Source organism: Medicago truncatula, chromosome 8 (genome assembly GCF_003473485.1).
Source record: "Medicago truncatula cultivar Jemalong A17 chromosome 8, MtrunA17r5.0-ANR, whole genome shotgun sequence".
In the NCBI taxonomy this organism is placed as follows: domain Eukaryota; kingdom Viridiplantae; phylum Streptophyta; class Magnoliopsida; order Fabales; family Fabaceae; genus Medicago; species Medicago truncatula.
The window spans coordinates 23,966,563-23,994,473 of NC_053049.1; the positions used below are offsets into that span (position 1 = coordinate 23,966,563).

General features: G+C 34.9%; 1 protein-coding gene and 1 long non-coding RNA gene across 2 annotated transcripts; both read left to right on the plus strand.

Annotated features, from left to right (window-relative positions):
* Positions 1-566: 566 nt before the first annotated feature.
* Positions 567-4,192, plus strand: LOC25501225 (ribonuclease 3-like protein 2). Its single transcript, XM_013589939.3, has 3 exons — positions 567-1,220; positions 2,419-2,795; positions 3,915-4,192. Exons 1-3 carry the CDS (start codon positions 738-740, stop codon positions 4,087-4,089), a joined length of 1,035 nt encoding a protein of 344 aa, XP_013445393.1. The 5' UTR covers positions 567-737; the 3' UTR covers positions 4,090-4,192.
* Positions 4,193-9,978: 5,786 nt separating this feature from the next.
* Positions 9,979-10,689, plus strand: LOC112417555 (uncharacterized). The gene is made up of 2 exons (XR_005643684.1): positions 9,979-10,060; positions 10,312-10,689. It is a non-coding gene; the product is annotated as an uncharacterized lncRNA (long non-coding RNA).
* The last annotated feature ends 17,222 nt before the right edge of the window (positions 10,690-27,911 follow it).

A 27,911-nucleotide genomic window follows, 5' to 3' on the forward strand; every position in this document is an offset into this window, starting at 1 on the left:
AATCTCCCTATTCAGGTACAAAATCATGAAAATATTCAACACCTACGACACTTTTACGAACTTTATGTCTATATGGAAAATATATGAGGTTAAAAATAGAAAAAAAAAATCTAAAATTAAAGGATAGAATCCGTGTTTTTATTTCAATAAGATCATTTCCTAAAATTCAAGGACCCCTACAAATTACTATGTTAATAACAACTTGAATACCATCCTCTAAAAAAACAATTTGAATACCGGTTAATATTTTTTTACTAGTATTGCATTGATCAAATCAAATGTCTAGATTTTTTTGTACCAACATGTCTAGTTTTTTTTATAAGTTTAAATCTGTATATTACAAAAAGTAGTGATATTTGAACAACTATTTCATATAACTTTTAGTGACAATTATTTTCTCTCTCTTTTCATTGGTTAAAAACAATGGAGACAGAAAAAGGAAGAGAAATAATAAAATGATAATGTGAGTATGATAGAGAAAGTTGTCAAAAAATTGTTATAAAATGGTTGTACAAATATCATTTCTCAATAAAAAATAAAAACAAAAGTGTGTATCTCTCGGATAAAAAGTACCGAACAGTTATTAAAAAATACCGAATAGTGTCTGGTACAATCGAATTTACTCTTTTCACTTGCATAAATTGATTGATATTGAAATTTGTGAGACAGAACCAAACTTAACTCATTCAGTAACAAAAGAAAAAACTTTACTCAAACACTCACACACAGAACAGAAGATGAAAATGGAGATGGAAGCTTCAGTTGCAGCAGTGGAGAAGATAATCGGCTACACATTCCTCAACAAGAAGCTTCTAGAAGATGCTCTAACCCACACTTCTTACCCCGAATCTGTTTCCTACGAACGTCTCGAGTTCGTTGGTGACGCTGTTTTGGGTCTTGCTATCAGCAACCATATTTTCCTCTCTTACACCTCCGTTGACGCTGGTCAACTCTCTCTTCTACGTGCTGCTAATGTCAGCACCGAGAAACTTGCTCGTGCAGCAGTCAATCATGGTCTTCATCGTTACGTTCGTCACAACACGGTTAATATTGTTCATAAGATTAGTGAGTTTGCTGATGCGGTTGAACGTGAGAAAGATTGTGCTGTTGTTTTGTATGGTGGTTCGGTTAAAGCCCCGAAGATTCTTGCTGATGTTGTTGAATCTATTGCTGCTGCTGTTTATGTTGATGTTGATTTTGATCTTAAGAAATTATGGGTGGTATGTATGCATGCTTCTTTTAATTTTATTCGTCCTGTCACTCCATGACACAACATAGACACTGACACGTGTGATGTTGATCAAATTTTTTTAAAAATATCATAATTCAATGTAATTGTGTCATTGTCTGTGACATGTGTCAGATACTGAGAGTGTGTTTGGATTGAAGGTTTAGAAGGGAAAGGGAAGGAAGGACTCACTTTTATTTTTTAAATTACGAACAATGTAAGTTGTTTTTTAAAAATAAATCAAGTGTTTTTGAAGTATTATATGATCATATATCATATTGTTAATTCAATTTTCTAAAATTTATTTTATAATGTCTGTAATTTAAAAAAGAAAAGTAAGCCCTTCCCTCTTAATCCCTCTATCCAAACACACCCTAAGTGTCGGTGCTGCATGTCGCTGGAATTGCATATGAAAACTTGCAACCCAGGTTTACATTGATTATGGGACTAGATTTATTCAATTGGAAGAAGGGACTATAAATTCCACAAACTATGCTACTACCGTTAGACCTAATTAATTCCTTATGATTATGACAATGATGACATTTACAAATGATATGATGATGGATTTTTTTTTTGAATTGAAAACGTTCTTAGTTAGTTGTTAGATTAATATTTACTCTTCCGTCTGAGTTTGAACCCAGAGTCTCCAACTCTTTATCCCTTAGCTCAAAGTAGTTGAACTACCCAACCCCCTCAAATGATATGATGGATTGTGTTCAGCTAAACCCAAAAATCAATCGTGTGTGTGTGTTTTTGACTCTAGTAGCAGTTTGTAGACCACCAACCCAGAATGTTGCTTACCACAAATGGTGGTTTTTGAGTTCATGATGTGGGAGTCGAATGTGTGCATGAATGTACTCTGTCTTTGGTTGGATGGTTCATTCACAACATGTATCATGGCCAATGTAACTGTTTTTATGGCAACATTTTGGTAAATAGATTTGAATGGGATAATAGGGTATGTTTTATGTTTAGTGCATTTGAGTGAAAGTTATTGACCATGATTTTAGGCAACATTTGGCACGTAGGTTAGATGGTATAGTAGGGGATGTTGTATTCTACTGTACGTGCTGTCTAAACTCAAAGCTATTCTTGTATGAGGGTGTGTGTTGGATATGAAATCATTTAGTTGCTTCGACCCAACAACTTTGCACTGCCTGATAAATGTTTGTAATTTTTGTTGGCAGATATTAAGAGGTCTTTTGGAGCCAATAGTTACATTGGATGATCTGGAACGAAAACCGCAACCGGTGACAACGCTCTATGAGATCTGTCAAAAGAATGGGAGAAAGGTTGAGATAAGACAATCGAGGAATGGTGCCAAAAGCACTGCCAGTGTCTATGTTGATGGAGAGTTGGTTGCTACTGCTTGTTCTGATCAGAAGGACATTGCAAGGCTTGATGCTGCCCAGATTGCTGTGCATGAACTAGAACGCGTATTGCCTGCCACTACCATGATGTCCGATCGTTGTAAAGGCCTTGATGGTACCTTTGAAATTGAAGCAGCCAAGCAGCAATTATATGCAATTTGCGGGACGAAAAAGTGGCCTAAACCAGTATACAGGTAAACACTGCTAGCCTGCCACTATAATTTGCAATGGCATATTGAAAGAAAAACATTCATTCATAGTCCTGGTGTCTGTAATATAAAAGTGCATCTTCTTGTCATCTGGTTTCCTCTGTAGAATAGTTTGGAAATATACGGCAGGTTTGATTAACCAAAAAATGATGAGGATGAATGAGAGTATTATTTGTTATTATTTTGTTGCGCATAACATTTTTATTAACCGGAACAGTTTTATGTTATAGCTTCCATTTGTTAAGTGTCTTCATACCTGGTCACATGTCTAGACACAGAAGAAACCTGCTTGCGGCATATAACAGAAAACTCGTCCCTGATAAATTTTTAGAATTTTACAATACCCAAATTGGGATGTTAATTGATTCCTTCTAGTGAATGATTGATTATATCCATTTACAAAGTCTGCCTTAATCAGTTAATTATAAGAAAAACGAGACTGATATTATTTCATATACTCAAGTGGAGACAACTTTCAAATTATAGGATCAATCAAGGATTCTGATAGGACACCTACACATATTCTAGAAGAAAATGAGGCCAACGGGAGAGAGGACGGAAGTTGGTTAGTGACTTGGAGCTAGATTTTAGGATAGTTGGATGAGAATATATTGTGAGTAGTGCTGAGTGAGGGGATTCATTCATGTATTTTCTAGTTGGTCTTTAAGAGAGTTTCTCTCTGGTAGGAGCATAGCTTTGTATTAGGACTCTCCGCCTCTGGTTTATCTTTTCTTTTCTGCTGTAAGATGATCTGTGCAACCTTTTTCACTCTGGTTGGAGCATATGCTATATTTTATCTTCTTTTTTCTTCTTGTAATAGATGATCTGTGCAACCTTGTTCACTACTCTGAGTATATGCTCTACCATCTCTGAGTATTTATCTCTTTAACATTGTGAGAAAATACATTAGTCATGCAGATGCAGTAAAACTTTAGCATCAATCAACCTAATATGAAGATAAACTCGAGCGATGATTATTTTTGGAGTATTGATATATTCACTAATTGATCTTCCTTGTTATTTTTAATTTGTTCCTTCAGTTGATTTGCATGTGTCAAGCTTTTGACCATCCTTGTAAACTGATTCCTTACTTGTCCGTAACAGCATTGAGAAAGATGAAGGTACTCCTCAGAAGAAGATATTTGTCACCTCTGTCCAGATAGCCACTCCAGATGGTATACTCAAAATGTTAGGGGATGAAAAGTCTCGGCTGAAGGATGCACAGAACTCTGCGGCTTCCTTGATGATTCGGGCCTTACAACAAGGCCAGTATGTGTAACAATTATTGTTTTTATTTTTTGATAAAAGTGTTGTAACTATAAGTATTTGATTCTTAAACTAATAATTAAGTTAATAAGTGGCCATTTTTTTTTTTTTTAAAACTCGGTATCCGATCCAAAAATCGACTAATCCGAGGAACCAATCCCACCGCCCACTTGCGGGGGCTCTGTTTAAAGCCAGAGCAAGCTCTGTATGGACTTAGCCCACCAAAATTGGCACTAGAGGGAATCGAACCTGAGACCTCTGGAGGAGCAAACTCCAAGATCCCAAGCCAATCCCAAATGGGTTATAAGTGGCCATCTTAAAAAAGAAAAAGTTAATAAGTGGCCATGGAAAAGTTAGATGAGAGAGATTCTGAAAATGTTGAAATGCATATACTCAATTAAATTTATACTTGGAAGTCAACTCTTTAATGTTGAAGGATTTATTCTGTCAGTTGTCGTAGATGATATTTTAATGGGATAAATAAAATTTTGATTCCTAAAAAAATCATAATTTTTTTTTTTTTTTAAAGGCTAAACAACAAACAAAACAAAAGGAAAAGGCAGAAAAAGGAAACTATTCCCTAAAGAAGAAAGTTCCTAAAACATCATTCCGAAGAAGATTAAGCAAGCCATTCGGAGGAGAAGCATGGATTAAGAGATTGTTGTTTGAGGAAGCTCCAAGTTTCTTCAAAAAATCTACATGAAATGTTAAGCAAGCCATTCGGAGGAGAAACATCATAATTTCCTTTAATCTTTCTAAAATTTTGGGTCCTCCAAATATTTTTTAACAACTTTTGATCTCTTTTTTTATTCTTATGTTAATTAACTCATCTTTATTTATATTTTTTATTTGTTCTCGTGAGCTTAGATCAGTTGGTATAAACAATGCATAATATATGCAAGGTTCGGAGTTCGAACCCCAGCCACCACCAAATAAAAAGTTAAATTTTTTATTTTTCATTGAATTTTTAAAGAGATGTTTAGAATATTATCTCACACAAAAATTAGTTTTTTAAAATTAAAATATAAATTAAATACGAATTTTTAAGTGCTAGAAACTTAAACATTCATATTTAACGCATCCTTTTATTAAAAAATTTAAACTCTTATGTAAAGAGAATTTATATAATGTAATAAACACGACGGTAAAAAATAATTTAAAATTTTGAAGTACACATAAATTTATTTAAAAATGTTGACCAAAACGCGTACAAAAATATTTGAAGATAAAAAACTTGTTAATATTTTTAAAAAAAAACCTAAGAATAAAATTAAAATAGTTATATGGATAAAAACATATTTAATGGAGTGCAGTATATTTTATCCAATTTTATGCAATGTCTCTATGTTTACGGTGACCTATTTTACACTATTTTAATTTCTTTTAGTCTTTTATTGATGTTATGGAATACTATCATTAAGACGGGCAATCTGTCTTGTGCTTAGTTATATATCTATATTATCGCATCTAGTTTTAAATTTGTTAGGATTTACCATACTCAGGGTCCTCCTTGAGGAGGTGCAAACATCTCTACTGAGCTGGGCCTTCAAATTTTGGGGTCAAAATGTTTTTTTATTGTATACTGCATACAAAATTATAATATATACAAATAGCGCGACAAACATTTAACAATTGTTTTCTCGTCCTATTTTCATTCATCATTTAACAATTGTTTTCTCGTCCTAAAGGAAAAGAAAAATCAATCAAAGAAAATAGAAGAAGAAAAGCTAAAGAAAAATCAATCAAAAATTAATATCCTTGTGCAACAATATGAGCTTTTTTGTATGAAAGATGGTGAAACCATCTCTTCCATGCAAATGAGATTTACTCATATTATAAACAAGTTGCAAAACCTTGGTAAAACAATTTCAAACCAAGATTGCACTAATAAAATTTTGAGATGTATGACAAAGGAATGGAAGCCCAAAGTTACCGCTATCAGGGAATCACAAAATCTCAATGCTCTTAGTATGATTACACTCTTTGACAAATTAAAGAAACATGAGCATGAGATTAATTGCTTCAAGTCAAGTGAGGATGACTCTAAGAAGAAGGAAAGGAAGTCCATTGCTTTAAGAACCACTTCGTCCATCTCTACCTCTTCGGTTCAAAATAATGATGAATGAAGCAAGTCAAGGATGATGCTCCACAATAAGCTCCTTATCTCTTAAGGACATCATGAGCAAAAGTGTGATGAACACGTACTCGAGGACTTTAAATACTTAACCTATTCATTGTCTTATCATATTGGTTGATCACAAATGGTTTCTCAATCATCATTTCATTTTGAAGCACTCTAGCAAGGGAGTAAGTTTTGTTGGTTATAGGTAAAATTTTCATAGAGATTCAAATGGCATTGATCTCTCCTTGAAAATCTCTTTACCCTCTATTTGTTTAATATCTTCTCTCATATGTTAATTATGATTATCTTATGAGTTAGATGTTTGTTGATCATCTTTTCATCCTTTGCATGTTATCTTTCTTTTGTTTTGTATCTTGCATGCTTGCTTGTATGCCAATTGCGATTGTCTACTTGCTCTTGTTTGGGATGTTTTTAGATGCTCTTTGTTGTTGTGTTAAAATCTCAATATGTGCATTCATAAAAAAATTCTTTTTAAATCGATTCACTCTTGTATCACTATCAACATGGATCGATTCATAATGAATTGTATCATTAAATTAGTGAATCGATTCAAATTCGTAAAAAACGTTACTTTTGCTTCTGGTTCTTCACTCCAACCATTTCCTTCTACTCTCTTCTCTCCCCTGCCACCATTTTCTCTACACTTCTAAACCTCACAAAACGCTAAACATCATCTACTTCTAATCAACTTCAATCACAACCAACATCACAACAATATAGGTCCAAAAAGGGGAGCTGCTACACAAAGAGGAAAAGGTAGAGATCCTCCTCCTCCCACTCAACAAGTTGGAATTTTGGTTCAAGATTTGTTTCTTGATGAAGATTATGACATGTATATTGAAAAATTTGAGTCCAAAAAGAATGTATCTCCTCAATTTTATTGCTCTTTGTGGGATATAGAATCTATGGGTTTTGATTTTCATGAGTTGCTTAACTTTCAAAATTTGGGTTCATTTGTTGAGTTAAAGAAATGATATGATGAATCTCAAATTAAGGCATTTTATTGTAATGCACAAAGACAAGACAATGTGAGTTTTCAATGTGCTTTTAAAAATGTTTGAGCATCACTCAATCTAGAAAAATGGGATTATCTTGTTCAATTAGATTGTAGTGGAGTTGAAATTGAAGTTAAGGACACTTTAGCTAACTGTAACACCCCGATTTTCCAACATAAAAATTTCTTAACATAAATCAGAGTAAACATCACAAAACGGGACATCACATTTCACATAATCTAAAAACAGTTAAATAACAATTTAACTTCCAACAAAATATCTCAATCATCGTAGCGGAGTTAATTCAAAAATCATAAATTGTCTTGGCACGCAGGCCCCATCATAATATCTCAAATAAAGTCAGTTAAACAACATAAAACATCATAGTCAAACACGTAAAGGAAATGAAGCATACATATCATAAACCCCATCCCGTTACCTATCAGAGCAACCTAAGACTCAGTGAGGCAAGACCACTCACGACAGTACAACAACAACCTACGCTCGATCACATGCAAGTTACTCATACGAAGAGCAACATTTCCAAGCAGAAGGGGTGAGATTTCACAAAACAATAATATTAATCAATATAATTCAACAATCATAATTAACATCATAAATCTTCAACATAAGCATCTTAAAACATCATAGCATCATAACATCATTCATCATTGACTCGACAATGCGACAATGCAACTTAGACCTCTTATATGCATGTGGTACCAATACAGGGCATGAGCCTCCAACATTATTTTTGTATTAATATACTTTCAGGGCATAAGCCCCCATCGCTAATTTGAGCTAATGCTCCATCGTGGTGAGTACAAAGCTCCAGGGCATGAGCCCCCAACAAATGTATGCTAATGCATGGACTCAATCTCTTAAAACATCTTAATAATCATCTCTTATATATATCCAATAATTTGGAGTTCAACATCATCTTAATCATCTTATATATAGACTCATGCAACTTAGTTAAATAACAATAGCAGTATAGGCAGATCACAACAACAACATAACTTCATAATATCAATTCATTTCAACAACATCTTGATCATTCAATAATATTTCAAGTAATGCAATTAATCATTAAATCACATTATAATCAACTTAGCATTTCATAACAGCTTCACAGATTGCAGTTAACCTCTTATATAGGTCACATTACTACCTAAGGGTCCGTCCCTAATCAATTCAAGCAACACAGAACACGACATTCTCACTTGCACTCAGTTCTGGAAGTGCTCGCGAGGCGAGAGCATCCGCTCGCCATGGCGAGTACAAGCCAGAATCCCAACTAAAGCTGTTCTAAGCTAAACCAGGTTCAATCTCGTTCTAAGTCATCATCTAATCTTTAATTAACATCTTAAGGCACTCAAAAGCATCTAAGGTTCAACTCAAAAGTCAAAAATACAGAATTCAACATGCTCTCTGGTCATGCTCGCTATGGCGAGTAAGGTTGTTCGCTGTGGCGAGCTACGACTTGTAACTCGCGAGGCGAAGGGAAATGGCTCGCGTGGCAAGCGATGAACTTCATCACTCGCGAGGCGAGGATCATCGTTCGCGAGGGCGAGCGATGAATATAGGCTCGGGCAGAATGCAGTTTTTCATGAAAATCCAACATCTCACATGGTTTAAAGCCTAATTTCGATTCCAGAATTCATCCTAACCATAATCTAAGGTCAAAGGACGTTTTAAGCATCAATCTAACAACCTAACATCATTGGATCATCAAAATCACCTATTAACCCTAATTTCATAAACTTTTTAATTCAATCCTAACTTGTTAATTTGATCATCAGAATTACATAAATTAATACTATTGAATCATTAGTCTCACCCTTACCTTAATTGAAGAAATCGCAGCCTCTAGGTCTCTCTTGCTCTTCTCTTGGCTTTTTCCTCCTTTTTCCAAAAACAGTCGTACGTACAAAGTGTTTTTCTAAAACTAGGTTTTCTCTTTTATATCTTCTCCTAAAATCTTATCTTATCTCACTTTCTCCCCCAACACTCTCTAAAATCTCAAAACAGCCCCTAACTAAATATTTTATTTTATTTTCAAATCTTATTTCATTAAACAACAAAATAAGTCTCATAACCTCATAAAAATCGTCACATCACATAACTCATCTAAAATCATCCAAATCATCTAAATCGTCATAAATCATCATAAATCACACATATATTATATAAATATAATATAACTCGTCTAGACTCGATTAAATAATTAATTAATAAAAAGTGGGCGTTACACTAACTATAACAAAATATACTTTCTGAAAAGTGTGTCCAACACCAGATTTGGAGAATTGAGCTTTTCAAACTTTAGCCCTCTCCAATTGAAATGTGCTGACAGAATGTTACATTGGGTTGTTGTTAAGATCATCATGAGTAAGCAGCGCAACTATGGTTGTAGCGTCCTATTTTAATATTTATTTATTTTATTGAGTTTAGAGTCTATTTTTATGACTTATGTGATTTATATGATTTTTGTGATGTGTTGTTAATTTATTAGGTGGCTTATTTTACTATTTAATAGAATAAGATTTGAAAATAAAATAAAATAAAGTTGTGGGGGTTGTTTTGGAAATTAGAGAGTTTAGTGGAATAAGTGGGAATAAGATAAAGAGGGCTGGCGGAATAAATAGGAGAAAACCTAAGTCAGAATAGTTTTCACGTGAAACAAAACATTTTGGAGAAAAAGGGAGAAAACAAGAGAAGAGAAGAACCGGATAGATCGTAGAGCTTCGTTCATGAACTTACTTGTTCTCCCAACATTCCATCTCCGGCACTCCAAATTTCAGCATCATCGCTGACAACAGCTCGTGAAAATTTGTCATTTCCTAGTAAGTTTAATCTATTATTGGTGTGTCATTTCTTATTCATTTTCCAAACATTTGTCTAAGTTTTGCTGTTCTGTGTGATTTAGTTTAGCTTCTCTGCTATATGCTTATATTTAGAAGGGAATAAAAAAGTCGTACCTCTAAAAGAACACAACCTAGTTTAGCTTCTCTGTTGAAACTGTTGTAATTTGCTGAACTGCATATACAGTCAATTGAAAACATTTCACTTGTATTTGCTGAACTACTATATGCAGGAACAATTGCAAGCTGAAATGCAAACCAACTCAATTTGAGAATGAAGCATTTGTCAAAGGGTTTGGAAAGGGACATGCTGGATATGTCAATTTGCGAATGAAGCATTTGTCAAAGTATTTGGAAAGACATTCATCTGAGTCTAGCTATCGTCTTGAGGATCATGGAGCAACTTGACTAAGGGATACCTAGATATTTTTATATAGTTTTAACTCTGATACAATAGTTTTGAATGTCCAGGCGACTTAAATTTCCACTAGTGTTTTGGTTTTTGAATGTTTAAACCATGTACTTTATCTATTGTTTTGATTGTTACTATTAAAAGAATTATATTTATGGGATTTAGAAATTTTTAGTTATATATTTATGTATTTTAAGTATTTATTAATATATTTATTTAAATTGTCAACAAAAATTGCCACATTCAATTTTATTTTATTTTTAACAAAATTGAACATTTGCGACATTTGTGAGGGGTCGCAAGTCCATTTAATTTAAATTAAACCACCTACTTTGCGACAGTTCTGAAGGGTCGCCGATATAGTATTGCGACTGTAGGGAACTGTCGCAGCACCTTTTGCGGCAGTTGGTGCGACTCTTCTATGAAGGGTCGCAAATGACAGTTGCGACCCCAACATCCGCGACTGTTGGGGAACAGTCGCAAATGTACATTTGCGACCCTTCTAACTGTCGCAATCAACAATTTTAAATGTCGCAAAATGCAGTTTTTCTTGTAGTGTCATCTAAATTAAGGTAAGGGTGAGACTAACCTTCAATAATTCTGAGTATATGATTCTGAAAATTGATTTAGCACGAGGGTTGTTCTTGATTTTGGGAATTGGGAATTAGGTTTTCCATTGTTGAGTTTGATTAGAAAAGTGTAGAAACCATGGTAATTGTGTTAAGAATTGATGTTCAGGTTGTAGAATAATCATAGGTTAAGTTTCCTAACAAATTTTGGAGTTTGTGTTTGAGTCTAGTGAATTAAGAGTGATTCTTAAGTGAAAAACGCATTGTTAAACTGATTTTTGAACTGCTGTGAAGCTCAAAATCGGCCACCGATTTTCTGGCAGGCAAATCTGGGAAATATTCGTACTTTTCACCCTTTTCTGTTTTGAATTTGCATTCCGTGTAAACATGAAAGTTGTAGATAATTGAGTTAGCTTTCTAGTGGCTTTCGTTTGACTTGAAAATGATTTTTAGTTTTTGAGATATGATGAAAATACCCCAAGGAGGTCTTGGTGAAATTTTATGAAAATTCAGCATAACCGTTTCTAAGTTAATCCAAAACTTATGAGATAATTCCATCCCTCAAAACTAGAAGTACTATGAGGTCAATTAAGGTGTTTAAGAGTATTTAACCCATGTTGTGAGTTGATCTTGGGATAGGAATGTAAGTTGTTAATAAGTTATAGACTTACAAAGAGCCTGAATCAAATGATTAATGATTATTAGTTAGTTTAAGATATTTATATTATGATGGAAATGTGTGATATAGAAAATATCGTTGTTTATATCATTCAAGTTGTTATTATTAATATTGCTATGTTGCAAGTTGCTTATGTTGTTGTGCCTGCTGTTGTTGATTAGTAATATCATTAAGTTGACCATGTTGTGGGTAAGTCATAATTATTTATACACAGTTGTGTTGTCGTTGTCGTTGTCTACGTTGTCGTTGATGTTGCTGAGTTGTATGTTGATATACACAAAGTTGAGTCCATTGCATACTCATAAAACCGTTGAGGACTTATGCCCTGGAATGCTTTGTCATTCAACTGTTGACGGCTTATGCCCTAGAATGCTTTGTCATTCAACTGTTGAGGGCTTATGCCCTGGAATGTTTATCATTCAAATTGTTGGGGGCTTATGCCTCGGAATGCTTAGTCATTCAACACGTTGAAAATGGTGCCACATGCATATTGTAGTTGTCGTTGTTGTTGAGAGAGTTGTTGTCGTCGTCGTTGTTGTTGTTGTTGATTGAGTTGTTGTTGTTGTTTAAGTTGTTGTCGTCGTTTTTGAGTGTGTTGTTGTAGTTGTTGTTGTTGTCGTTGAGTGAGTTGTCGTCGTCGTTGTTTAGTGAGTTGTTGTTGTTGTTGTTGAGTGAGTTGTTGTCGTTGCTGTTGATTAAGTTGTTGTCGTTGTTGTTAAGTGAGTTGTTGTCGTTGCTGTTAAATCTTGTTGTTGTCATCGTTGTTTCTTGAATTAGTAAGTGTTACTAAAGTTAAAGAAGTAACAACATTATTGTTGAATATATGTTGTTGTTTATATTATTATGAGATGATGATATGTTGTTGTTTATATTATTATAAGATGCTGATTATGTTGTTGTTTAAATTATTATAAGATGATGATTATGTTGTTGTTTATATTATTATGAGATGATGATTTGTTGCTGTTTACATTGTCTACGTTATTATGAGGTGATGATTATGTTGTGTTGTTTATATTATTATGAGAAGATGTTTATGATATAATGAATTATGTTGTTATACAATGATGTTTATGATGTGATGTTTATGTTGTTATATGATGATGTTTATGATTTGATTATTATGTGCTATGTGATGAAGTATATAGTGCGATGAATATGAAGTTAATAATGATTAGAAGTTGATTGAGTTATTAATTAAATATTATAAGAAGATTTAATGTTATTAATTGATGAAGTTTAAGTTGTTAAATGCTTTTGATGAATTATATGCTTATTATTATTGAATGTCAAATCTCACCCCTTCTGCTTGGAAATGTTGCTCTTTGTATGAGTAACTTGCAGGTGATTGAGAATAAGTTGCTGTTAGATTGCTGTCGTGAGTGGACTATCTCTCACGTGTGTCTTAGTTGCTCTGATACGTAACGGGATGTGAACTTGTTGCATGCTTTTCTATTCCTTACGTATTACTTTATGAATTTTAATGAATAAGTTGTTGATTAAATTTTTATGAGATTATTATGATGAGGCCTTCGTGCCAAAGACTGTTTTAGATATTGAATAAATTTCACTGCGAAGTATTAAATATTATGTTATTGAATTTTGAAGGATAATTAGTTAATTATTCCGTTTATGATTTTAAGAAAGAAGTGTGACATTTCGTTTATGTGAATTACTCTGATTATTTTTATGAAATTTTTACGTTGGAAAAACGGGGTGTTACAATTGGTATCTGAGCAGGTCGGTCCGTCCAGCCAAGTAGTTGAGTCGTTTTTGTCGTGTGACAGTTGAATACTGTCTTTGTGTTTTTCTAAATAATGGTTATGTTTTATTATGTTTTTCTATTTTGTTATACATAGTTTAAGATATTTAAGCAATAACTGAATTCATTTTCTTTTGTGTTTTGAATTTTGAGGACGAAATTCTTTTAAGAGGGGTAGAGTTGTAACGCCCTATTTTAATATTTACTTATTTTATTGAGTTTAGAGTCTATTTTTATGACTTATGTGATTTATATGATTTTTGTGATGTGTTGTTAATTTATTAGGTGGCTTATTTTATTATTTAATAGTATAATATTTGAAAATAAAATAAAATTAAGTTGCGGGGGTTGTTTTGGAAATTAGAGAGTTTAGTGGAATAAGTGGGAATAAGATAAAGAGGGCTGAGGGAATAAATAGGAGAAAACCTAAGTTAGAATAGTTTTGAAGTGAAACAAAACGTTTTGGAGAAAAAGGGAGAAAACAAGAGAAGAGAAGAACCGGAGAGATCGTAGAGCTTCGTTCATCTAAATTAAGGTAAGGGTGAGACTAACCTTCAATAATTTTGAGTATATGATTTTGAAAATTGATTTAATGTAACGCCCTCTTTGAATTATTTGTTTTATTTATTTTTTATTTATTTGAGTTTAGAGTCTGTTCTTCTAGAATTTAATTAACTTATTTGATAAATGATATTTTGTTATGTGTTGATACATATATTAGTAGACTATATTTGTTTATTTAATTATTTTAATGAGATAAAGTCGAATTATATGATTTATTTGATTATGTGGTATGTTGATATTTTATTAAGTGGTTTTATTTTACTATTTATTAGAATATGATTAAATAATAGAATAAGTAGACTTGGGGGGCTGAATTAGAAATTAAAGAAGTTTAGTTGGCTTAAGTAGAATTAAGAGAAGTGGTTAGTGATATAAAAGAGGAGAAATTAGGTTAGAATAGTTTTTACGTGAAAACAAGGATTTGGGAGAAAACAAAGAGAAGAGAAGAGTCAGAGAATGAGAAGTCTGTAGAACTTTGCTGTCAATCAATCTAAGGTAAGGGTGGGACTAACATTCAATAATCTTGAGTCTATGATCCTGAAAATTGTATTTAACATGTTGTAGGTTTAGTTTTTGAGAATTTGAGAATTAGGGTTAAGAGTGATGATTGTGATGATTTTGAATGAAAGTGAAGTTGAATAATATAGGTTGCTTTTTCTGATTTTTTTCTTTTCATCTTTGCCCTGAATTTGAAATGAAATCTGGTATTGATAGGTCCAGAATTGGTCTTAGGTGTAAACACGAAAGTTGTAGGTATGGATGTTAGCTTTCTAATACCGTTCGTTTGACTTCAAACGGATTTATAGAACTTGAGTTATGATCAAATTACTGCACGTAGGTCACAGTGAATATTTATGAATTTCAGCACAACTTTGTCTGAATTTGAAATGAAAACGGGGTGTTACAGTTGGTATCAGAGCAGGTCGGTCTGTCCGGCGAAGTAGTTGAGTCGAGTAACAGTTGTATTACTATCTTTATGCTGTTTGATTGGTTGTTGTTGTGTTTCTGATTAATAGATATGTTTATTATGTGATCATGTTTGATTGACTAACTTTGATGTGGTTTACATGTTTTGTTGAAGTTTCTATTTGGCTATAAATTGTTTAAGATGGTTAGGCAATAATTGAATTCATTTTCTTGCGTGCTTTGAATTCCGAGGACGAAATTCTTTTAAGGGGGTAGAGTTGTAACGCCCTCCTTGAATTATTTGTTTTATTTATTTATTTATTTATTTATTTATTTATTTGAGTTTAGAGTCTGTTCTTCTAGAATTTAATTAACTTATTTGATAAGTGATATTTTGTTATGTGTTGATATATATATTAGTAGCCTATATTTGTTTATTTAATTATTTTAATGAGATAGAGTCGAATTATATGATTTATTTGATTATGTGGTATGTTGATATTTTATTAAGTGGTTTTATTTTATTATTTATTAGAATATGATTAAATAATAGAATAAGTGGACTTGGGGGGCTGAATTAGAAATTAAAGAAGTTTAGTGGGCTTAAGTAGAATTAAGAGAAGTGGTTAGTGATATAAAAGAGGAGAAATTAGGTTAGAATAGTTTTTACGTGAAAACAAGGATTTGGGAGAAAACAAAGAGAAGAGAAGAGTCAGAGAATGAGATGTCTGTAGAACCTTGCTGTCAATCAATCTAAGGTAAGGGTGGGACTAACATTCAATAATCTTGAGTCTATGATTCTGAAAATTGTATTTAACATGTTGTAGGTTTAGTTTTTGAGAATTAAGGTTAAGAGTGATGATTGTGATGATTTTGAATGAAAGTGAAGTTGAATAATATAGGTTGCTTTTTCTGATTTTTTCTTTTCATCTCTGCCCCGAATTTGAAATGAAATCTGGTATTGATAGGTCCATAATTGGTCTTAGGTGTAAGCACGAAAGTTGTAGGTATGGATGTTAGCTTTCTAATGCCGTTCATTTGACTTCAAACGGATTTATAGAACTTGAGTTATGGTCAAATTACTGCACGTATGTCATAGTGAATATTTATGAATTTCAGCACAACTTTGTCCGAATTTGAAATGAAAACGGGGTGTTACATTTAACATGAGGGTTGTTCTTGATTTTGGGAATTGGGAATTAGGTTTTTCATTGTTGAGTTTGATTAGAAAAGTGTAGAAACCATGGTAATTGTGTTAAGAATTGATGTTCAGGTTGTAGAATAATCATAGGTTAAGTTTCCTAACAAATTTTGGAGTTTGTGTTTGAGTCTAGTGAATTAAGAGTGATTCTTAAGTGAAAAACGCATTGTTAAACTGATTTTTGAACTGCTGTGAAGCTCAAAATCGGCCACCGATTTTCTGGCAGGCAAATCTGGGAAATATTCGTACTTTTCACCCTTTTCTGTTTTGAATTTGCATTCCGTGTAAACATGAAAGTTGTAGATAATCGAGTTAGCTTTCTAGTGGCTTTCGTTTGACTTGAAAATGATTTTTAGTTTTTGAGATATGATGAAAATACCCCAAGGAGGTCTTGGTGAAATTTTATGAAAATTCAGCATAACCGTTTCTAAGTTAATCCAAAACTTATGAGATAATTCCATCCCTCAAAACTAGAAGTACTATGAGGTCAATTAAGGTGTTTAAGAGTATTTAACCCATGTTGTGAGTTGATCTTGGGATAGGAATGTAAGTTGTTAATAAGTTATAGACTTACAAAGAGCCTGAATCAAATGATTAATGATTATTAGTTAGTTTAAGATATTTATATTATGATGGAAATGTGTGATATAGAAAATATCGTTGTTTATATCATTCAAGTTGTTATTATTAATATTGCTATGTTGCAAGTTGCTTATGTTGTTGTGCCTGCTATTGTTGATTAGTAATATCATTAAGTTGACCATGTTGTGTAGAAACCATGGTAATTGTGTTAAGAATTGATGTTCAGGTTGTAGAATAATCATAGGTTAAGTGTCCTAACAAATTTTGGAGTTTGTGTTTGAGTCTAGGGAATTAAGAGTGATTCTTAAGTGAAAAACGCATTGTTAAACTGATTTTTGAACTGCTGTGAAGCTCAAAATCGGCCACCGAGTTTCCAAAATCGGCCACCGATTTTCTGACAGGCAAATCTGGAAAATATTCGTAATTTTCACCCTTTTCTGTTTTGAATTTGCTTTTGGTGTAAACATGAAAGTTGTAGATAATTGAGTTAGCTTTCCATTGGCTTTCATTTGACTTGAAAATGATTTTTAGTTTTTGAGATATGATGAAAATACTCGAAGGAGGTCTTGGTGAAATTTTATGAAAATTCAGCATAACCGTTTCTAAGTTAATCCAAAACTTATGGGATAATTCAAACCCACAAAACTAGAAGTACTATGAGTTCAATTAAGGTGTTTAAGAGTATTTAACCCATGTTGTGAGTTGATCTTGGGATAGGAATGTAAATTGTTAATAAGTTATAGACTTACAAAGAGTCTGAATCAAATGATTAATGATTGTTAGTTAGTTTAAGATATTTATATTATGAGGGAAATGTGTGATATAGAAGTTGTTATTATTAATATTGCTATGTGGCAAGTTGCTTATGTTGTTGTCCCTGCTGTTGTTGATTATTAATATCATTAAGTTGACCAAGTTGTGGGTAAGTCATAATTATTTATGCACAGTCGTGTTGTCGTTGTCTACGTTGTCGTTGATGTTGCTTTGTCATTCAACTGTTGAGGGCTTATGCCCTGAAATGTTTATCATTCAAATTATCAGGGGCTTATGCCCTGAAATGCTTAGTCATTCAACACGTTGAAAATGGTGCCACATGCATATTGTAGATGTCGTTGTTGTTGAAAGAGTTGTTGTCGTTGTTGTTGATTAAATTGTTGTTATTGTTGTTGATTGAGTTGTTGTTGTTGTTGATCAAGTTGTTGTCGTCGTTGTTGAGTGAGTTGTTGTTGTTGTTGTTGTCGTTGAGTGAGTTGTTGTCGTCGTTGTTTAGTGACTTGTTGTTGTTGTTGAGTGAGTTGTTGTCGTTGTTGTTGATTAAGTTGTTGTCGTTGTTGTTGAATCTTGTTGTTTTCGTCGTTGTTGAATCTTGTTGTTTTCGTCGTTGTTGGTTGAATTAGTAAGTGCTACTAAAGTTAAAGAAGTAAGAACATTATTGTTGAATATATGTTGTTGTTTTATATTATTATGAGATGATGATATGTTGTTGTTTATATTATTATAAGATGATGATTATGTTGTTGTTTACATTATTATGAGATGATGATTTGTTGCTGTTTACATTATTATAAGATGATGAATATGTTGTTGTTTATATGAGATGATGATTATGTTGTGTTGTTTATATTATTATGTTGTGTTGTTTATAATAATCAGGTTAGCTGTTGAAGTGAGTGACTCTCTCACGTGTCGTCTTAGGGTCGCTCTGATACATAACGGGATGGAGATGTTGTTTGTTTTCCATGTGTTATGTGTTTATTATGAATTTATGTTGAACATTTGTCAAGACTGGATTTTAATAAGTTTTTTAAGTTAAGGTCGTTGTGCCATTACGATGTTGAATTTAATTGTTTTCTGCTGCATTGAGATTTAAATTGATGACATGAGATGATTGAAATAAATAGTATTTTTACTTTATTTATATTTGAAGGAAGTGTAGCATCCTGTTTTTAGTTGTTTACTCTGATTTATGCAAAAAATTTCAAGTTGGAAAAACGGGGTGTTACACTTTCAACCTACAAAATGCTTTTAAACAAGTATCATTAAAGATAAAATTTGCATCCTTAAGAAGTAGACTTGTTAATGGTTTAGTAATTGATGAAAAATCCTTAATGAAACGGCGGTAAAACCCCGCATGTGCTAGGAAACTTCTAACTTCCTTGACTGAGGTGGGAGGTAGCATTTCTTCAATAATTTCAATTTTTGCTTTGTCTACCTCTATACCTCTTTCAGAGACCAAGTGTTGATGAGATAAAACCGCAAGTGCACGGTCTTACCGAAGTAGTAATGAAAAGAGTATCGTTCCGACAGGGAGTTGTTTAATTCAATTAACTTTAGTTGGTGATTAGAAGAGAATTAAGAATGTTAGATTGTTGTTTTCAAATGATTTAAAGAGAAAATAATAATAAAAGAGAGCCTTGGGATCGTTGGTCCGTCATAGGCGACAAAATGATTCACAAGTCAAGCCATTAAACCTAAACCTTATTTTAGACCTAGTTTCTAAAGACGAGTTTCTCTTAAGCCTATCACATATCCTATCGGTCTCAGTGAGTGTGTTCCTCTAGCAAGCACGCCTATTTTCATGTTTGATTACTATTAGAATCCTTGAAGATCGAAACTCTATAAGTCTCAAGGTTCACTAGACTATTTTCATGTTTCGCAATCCTTGTCTAAATTCACTTGATCGAATATTAAAGCTCCACTTTCGTTTTATGAATTAACATTTGGAATAATGGATTAACGATTATCAAACACTCCACTTTTGTTTCCATAGTTTGATAATATTTAATCCATGTTTAAACGATGAATTTAGAAGAGAAACTAGGGTTATATAATACTAAGGTTTAAGGCTTGACTTGATTAGGATTATGTCATTAGACTTATCCAACAATCCCAAGACATAAGAAGTCTACTCACTCATGGTCATTGTAGACATGGAGAAGAAGAGAGAAAATATAAAAGTAAATGACAAGAAAGTAAAAGAAAAGAAAAGAACTTTTATAAGAAAGACAATTGTCACTTATTGAATTCCAAGAAAAGATGAATATTTGTGATGGCTAGCTACTCTATTTATAGCATACATTCGACTTAAAATCTAAGCAATTACATTACTAGAATGTTCCACAAGAAACTGCGGGCTAAAATAGAGTAGCTTAAAATCTAAGCAAAAGCAGCAAAAGTGATTCTGGAGGGTAGCACGGCCGTGCCAAGCTTCCGACTTTGGGGGAGACATATTTTTGTCTCCGAATCTTCGTATTTTCGTACTGAATCAGCTCCAAGTCCCTTTCTTTTGCTCCAAGACTCAATCCATACAATATTTGTTCCTGAAATATAATAAAATGCAATTTGTAGTGAACTATCTCAAAAAGGAAATAATACTAATATAAAATAAACTTAAATCTAATTTTTTTTTGATATGCAAACAGAGAGGTGAGGTATCAGGGAGAAGCTGAAACATCCCAACTAGGTTGGCACCCAACAACAGCTCCCATCCTGTACCGCCTCTCAATACGTAGTAATATTAATAAAAAAGGGAAAACTGTACAAAGGAGGGGGGACTAGGCCAATACCCTCAAAACAAAGCAAAAAACAAAACAGAAAAAAAGACAGAAAAGGCTACGGAAATCTAAAGTTAGGCATGCCATTTCTATCTCTAGTGAAATCAATTGACAAAGAAACTGGCATAATGTGGAACCAAGTAGTGTCAGTCAATTCATGTCCCAATGAAGCCATAGCATCTGCACAACCATTACCTTCACTGTAAATATGAGAACAGATAACAAATAAACCAAGTTGCATGCAATTATGCCAACGGTTTCTAAAACGCATAGGAATGACAGAATGATTTTTAAAAGCATGAACCGCACCAGATGAATCACTCTCTAGCCATAACCTGGACCAATTATGTCTCGCCGCATATTCCATAGCAAGCATAAGACCTGTAAGCTCCGCTTCAAAGACGGTTCCCTCTCCAAGATTGCTAGAAAAGCCTCCCAAGTAAGCGCCTGTAAAATCTCTAAAAATTCCCCCACAAGAAGAATTAATACTAATAACGGATCCATCCGTGTTCGCCTTCACCCAAGTAATTGTTGGAGGCTTCCAAATAACTGAAACAATATCCCTAACACGACGGTGTGATGGAGGAATTAACAGGCTATGTAACAAATCAACATCACCAATAACACAATTACCGGTAGAAATTACACCCGACATGGTTACCAAAGTAGAAATTTTTGCGAAAGTGTTATGAAGAGTAGCTTTTAAAGAGCTGAACCGAATTGCATTTCTTGCCAACCAAATAGTGTGCACCGTATGAACGAGGGCAGCAGCAAATACATCTGAAACCTGAGAGCTGCAGCGCGGCGGAATGCAATCAAGAATGGAGGAGAAAGATAGCAGCGAGATATTGCATTGTAGTTTAACGCTCAACCATCTCCAAACAGAAACTGCAAAGTCACATTCAAGAAATAAATGTGATGATGTTTCCGCCTGCTTGAAGCAAAGGACACAAACCGAAACTAAGGTGCAGCCCCGCATTCGTAAGTTCTCATCAGTTGGGAGCTTAGACAACATCATGCGCCAGAAAACAAAAGAATGTGAGGGAGGAATGCAAGTTCTCCAAATAACTGCCGGCCAATCAAGACAAACAAGAGTAGGCCGCAAAAACAGATGTGCAAGCCTAGCAGTAAGAACGCCATCAGTAGCATGCTTCCAAACCCGCTTGTCCGGTAAAGGAGTGACCGGAAGCGTGATATTTAAAGCCTGCGCTGCTACGTTTGGGAAATCAATAAGCGGTCGAGTGATCTGCCATTTACCATCAACAATCACCGTTGAAAGTTTCACCGTAAGGGAAGGAAACATATGCCTCAGAACATTTAACAAAGAAACCAAAGAAGTGTCCATCCAATTGTCCAACCACAAATTTATATTGTTGCCATTACCAATTATCCAAACTGAATTTTCAGTCACCACATTCAAGAATTCTCTCACACCCGGCCAAATAGAAGATTTAAAGTACCTTGTGCGAGGGAGACCATAGGAAAGGAACCGCTGCTGAAAGAGGCGAGAGCATTGCGAGTCTTGTGTGAAAAGACACCAGCTGCGATGCAATAATAAAGAGGAATTTATGGTGCGTGTAGATTTGAGATCAAGGCCTCAAAACTCCCAAGGAAGACAAACTTGGTTCCACGAAACAGTACAAACTTTGCGAGTAGAAATATCAGCACTCCAAACAAAATTTTTGATCCATCTATCCAACATCTTCAATAAATGAATAGGCCACCGATAGATATGAAATGAGTAGACCAGCATACCATGTATTATCGACTTCACCAATTGGATCCTACCCATGATGGATAAAAGAACTCCTTTCCAAGTGGCGAGCTTCACCTTAATACGATCAACAATCGGTTGAAAATGACTGCATTTAGGCTTACCTTGGAAGATGGGGCAGCCTAAATATTGGAAAGGGATCGAGCCCACGGCAAACCCGGACAAATGAGATAACATATTCCTCCGAGTAACAGTCATAGCCCCGGTAAACATTTTGCTTTTATCAAAATTTACAAGCTGTCCGGAGATGTCTGAATAAGTTTGGAATATATGAAGCAGACATCTAATATTTTTCCTCGAACCAACACAACAAATAAAGACATCATCCGCATAAAGAACATGCGTCGGAAGCGAAATACCTCTACAGTAGGACATGGGCTGCAAAGAATTGGAAACCCGCTCCAATTCAAGAAATCGACTTAAACATTCTTCTGCGAGACAAAATAATAATGGAGAAAGAGGGTCTCCTTGGCGCACGCCTCTAGTGCAAGAGAAATAACCAACGGCTTTACCATTAACCAAAATAGAGAGATGAGCTGATCGCAAGATAGAAAAAATCCAGTCACAGAAAAGGTTACTGAAACCAAATTGTTTCAATACTGATACTAAAAAATTCCAATCAAGAGTGTCAAACGCCTTGCGGATATCTACCTTGATGGCTATGTTACCACCATATTGTTTCTTTGATAACGAGTTGATCACTTCCGAAGCAATAATCACACAATCTGAAATGTTGCGGTCGCGTACAAATCCCCTTTGTTGTGGCGAGATTATACGCATACAAATAAGAGCAAGTCTGTCAGCCAAAATTTTAGTGATGACTTTGAACTGAAAGTTGGCCAGAGCAATAGGTCTAAAGTCCCCCATGGAGGATGCACCTGGGACTTTAGGAATCAACACCAAAATGTTAGCATTGAGATTAGGAATCAAATGCCCCATGTAAAAAAATTCTTGTACTGAACTGACAACATCGACCCCGACAATGTCCCAAAAATGCTGGTAAAAATGTCCCCCAAAGCCATCAGGGCCCGGAGCGCCATCTGCATTCATGTCAAACACCGCATTTTTAATTTCATTAAATAAAGGCATGGCAATTAAAGCAGCATTTTCCTCTATCGAGACCATCGTCGGAATAACTTTCGCAACCAAGCCATTGTCAATGCAATTATTCACACCACCAAAAATATTCTGAAAGTATGTCAGCACATGTTCCTCAATTTCTATAGGTTCCGTGATTCGAACATTACCATCCAGAAGTAAAGATATCGGTTTAGAAGATGCTTTAATACGAGCCACACGATGAAAATAAGCCGTGTTCCTGTCCCCATAAATAAAACTCTGGTTTCTAGCTTTTTCTCTCCAAAATTGATCCTGGAAATTCATTGCTCTAGTCAGAGCTAGCTGCGCGTGTAACTCTAACTGATGAAGATTAGAATCCAAGCCTGAAGCATCAATCAAGGTCTGAATTCAGGTAACCTCGTCAGCTGCCAACTTGACTTGATTTTGCACATCACCAAAAACTGCTTTATTCCAAATCCGGAAGGCATTTTTAACATTGAGTAGCTTTCACTGTAACCTGTGCATTCCTGACCCAACAACATGTTTTTGCCAAGAGGAGATAACCAGGGGGCGGCATTCATCATGGGAAACCTAAGTTTTAAAAAATTTAAAAGAGGCCGTCCTTCGCACACCAGAATTATCCGTAGTAACCAATAATGGGTGGTGATCTGACTGTGTCCTCACAAGAGCCGTGCAAGAAGTATTTCCCCAAAAATCAGTCCAAGCTTCATTACAAATGGCACGGTCAAGGCGCAAGAAGACAGATTCTGTATCTAACCGACCATTGTTCCAAGTAAACTGAACACCGTTGGTATTAAGATGAAGTAAAATATTAGCATTAGTCCAAGAAAGAAAATCATTGCAAGAAAGAGAAGGTGGCAGCCTACGACCTCTTTTCTCATGATCCCCTAAAACGGCATTGAAATTCCCCACAAAGATCCATGGAGCCACAAAATTATTTTGAAGCATAGTCAAGTCCAGCCATAACTGTCGACGTAAAATGTACGATGTGCTTGCATAAATTCCAACAATATAAGTTTTAATGCCCTTGCAAACATGTTCCAGCACTAAACATTGAGATGATGTAAAAATAACATTGAAAGACACTTCAGATCCCCACACCACCCAAAGATTAGGAATAAGAGGCTCCCTTGTATTCACACAATAATTAGTAACCTGAATATTATTCCAAAACCAACTAGGGATTGAATCATACAATATCATAGGCTCAGCAATAAATACCAAAGAAGGAGTATTTAAATGACACATATCTCTGAAAGCTATCCGGGAATCATTGTTACCGATCCCCCTAATGTTCCAAAAAATAATCTTCATTGAGAGTTTGGGAGAGGACCCTGTGACCGGGTTTTGGTTTGAAAATCTACCTTCTGCTTATTCAATTTTTTCTTTTGAGATTTGGAAATCACGGGGGAGAAAGGAACCTCGGTTTCAGCAGCTTTCTCTAACCAGGATTGCATAAAATCCATTTCTTGCCGTAAAGTTGGGTCTATATTTGCCTCAGGACTTGCAGATATAGAACTAACATCTAAATCTTGTACAGGCATTAAAATTGGAATCTCTTGAGTCATTTCAGTACGAACAAAAACATCTCTAACATTTTCAAGCGGCATACTGAAAGAATTTGTTGACAGATGAGAGGTATTTACCTCGGCTGGCTGAACCGGAGAATCAGAAAGCTGCTCCAAATTAGTAGTAGCTACATTAAACTGTGCAGCTGAAATTTCCTCCTCCACAGTAACAATTTCCTGTTGATCAATAAAGATATTATCAATCAGATTTGCACGTTCTGATTCTTGGTCCTTTTCTGTTGGGAATGAAGCATCATGAGGAACGGGGACCTGAACCGGCTGCTGCTGTGAAGTACGCTGCTGATCCGCAAGATGCAGGGTCCCTGCTGTAGTAACTGGCACAGCATCCTGAGGTTGCGCAAAAGCAAGTGAAGACCCAATGCCAGAAGGGTTGTCAATAGGCTTCCAGGTTTGCTTCGGAATGGGAACCTGTTTCTTTCCATGTGCAACTGACAATTTATGCGCAGCAGAGTCTTGACGGGGATATAACCACCGACATACCGTGACATCGTGTCCAATATTCTGACAGTGTGAACAAAAATCCGGGAGCCACTCATAAGCTACCTCGACGTTAAAAGCGTATCCTTCCCTTTCCACTGTGATTTCATGGAACATTTTACGTGAAGAATCCATGTCTACTAAGATGCGAGCGTAATGACCATAGAGCCTCTTGGTCGTGGCATTGTCAATAATAAGTGGTGTGCCAATGGCGCTAGAAATTTCTCGTAAAGTCCTATCCATCCAGTATTCTTGTGGTAATTCCATCAGGCGAATCCACACTTAAGCATGAGTGTTTCTTTGCTTGTGCATGTTGAAATCTTTAGTCCATTCAAATAACCTTAGGACCCCTGGCTTGAGGTTAACGGTTCCTGATGCCCACACCATGCGCAAGTCAATATCAGAGGCAAAAGTAAATTCAAAAAAACCCCTCCCTAAGGGCCTCATGCTCCATTCACCAGTCGTCTTCCACTGTTTTTGTAGCTTTAGGTGAATGTCCTTAGTTGTGTATGGTTTGTCCCCCTTGCTAAGGACCAGTCGGCCCCTAAGGTTGTGTTTACAAACCTCCAATCCTTTCTCATAGATTTGTTGCGTAATAGTTATGCTAACAGACTCACCTCTAATCAAAGGTGTAGGCAGATTATCATTAGAAGAGGTCCTGGTTGTGGCTGTCAAAGCTTGGGCGAAAGAGATACGCTGCACCGGTCGGGGCGGTGGAGGAGCCACCCTATCTGAGGAGAAACACTGAGCGGCTGGAGCCAGCTCGGCCTGCCAATCAAAGGGCATGGCCACGACGGAGCGCCGATCGGAACAAAGGATTACGGCGTATAAAATATAAAATAGATTTTTGAACTTATTAATGGATAATAAATGACTCATCAAGTGTCCTAGGACAATTCCTTCTCTTACCATGAAGTGACATTTCTCCCAATTCAAGACTAAGTTTACCAGCTTACATCTTTCCAAAACTTTTTCAAGGTTAGTCAAACAATTATCAAAACTAGATCCATGCACATAAAAATCATCCATAAAAACTTCCATTATCTTTTCAACAAAGTCAGAAAAAATAGACATCATGCCTCTTTGAAAAGTAGCAGGAGCATTACAAAGACCAAAAGGCATCCTTCTATAGGTAAAAGTGCCAAAGGGGCATGTAAATGTTGTCTTTTCTTGGTCATTAGGGTGAATAGGTATTTGGAAAAATCCGGAATAACCATCTAAATAACAAAAATGTGAATGCTTAGCTAACCTTTCTAACATTTGATATAAAAAAGGGATAGGAAAGTGATCTTTACGGGTCGTTTTGTTAAGCTTCCTATAATCAATGCACATTCTCCAACCAGTGATGGTTCTAGTAGCAATGGATTCCTTTTTATCATTTTTAATAACTGCGAGACCACCTGTAACACTCCTATTTCTATTAAAGCAACTAAACATGCGAATAATACATTTATTCAAGAAATAGATGCTACGTCATCATTCAAAATTCAAACTCAACATGCATGCATATAAATCTCAACAGTCGCAGCGGAATATAAACCAGAGTATTCAAAATATACATGTCATGAATCAATTATTACATCAACATAGATGAATATCAAAACCCCATCACACAGATATATCTCCAATCATATCAAAATCCAAAACAAAAGATAATCTAGACCGACAAAACCGACGCCTAGATCAGAGCCAACCTAGACTCTATAAACACCGATACCGGAGATAGCTCCCGATATCCACCAAGCACAAGAACTTACCTAGCAACTAATCCTGCACATCGTCTACCCATCCATATAGACAGGTAGGCGGTCAAAACCACTGGGGGTAAGTATTACATCATCATAATCCACATAACATTTAACTTGAATATTTCAATTTAAACTTCATGTACTTGATCAATAATAATATTCACATATATATATATATATATATATATATATATACATATACCATGATCTCAATAACTCACATAAATTAATCACCAATCACATGTGTCATGAACAAGTATCAAATCACATTTATTAATACACAATCGCCAATCACAATTCACCAATAAGACTCATGCATGATGTGTACCTAGACCGACACAAATATGCATGTGGTACCATATCACCTCAAGGTCGTCACCTATATCTAGACCGTCAAAGGTCTCTGCAAGGCCGAAGCCCACAAATCTAGATCACTAAGGATCTCTGCAAGACCGAAGTCCACAAAACTAGATCACTAAATGATCTCTGCTAGGCCGGAGCACAATGATGCAACAAAAACATCATATCAAATCTCAACACGACTATGATGCATGAACATGTACAAAGACTCGATAATGCAACAACAATTCACAGTTTTCACCACAATATATAGGACAACTCCCAATTATATTGATCATTTCCACAACATTTTCATTACCAAGAAAACATGTCCATACACAATCAAATCATACTACTCATCATGACCAAATCATGATCATCAATAATCAACAATGTCATTCAACACTAACTATCTCATGTAGTTTCACCATTCAAGCATTTCTTACATTCTAAGTAAGATAGCATACACATCTCATGATAAACATCATATCCAAAATACAATCATTCATTCATACAACTTCATTAGTCATATAAGAATAGTCTACGATAAATCATAAGACAATTGACTCAAGAAACATTTCCGACCAAAAACCATAT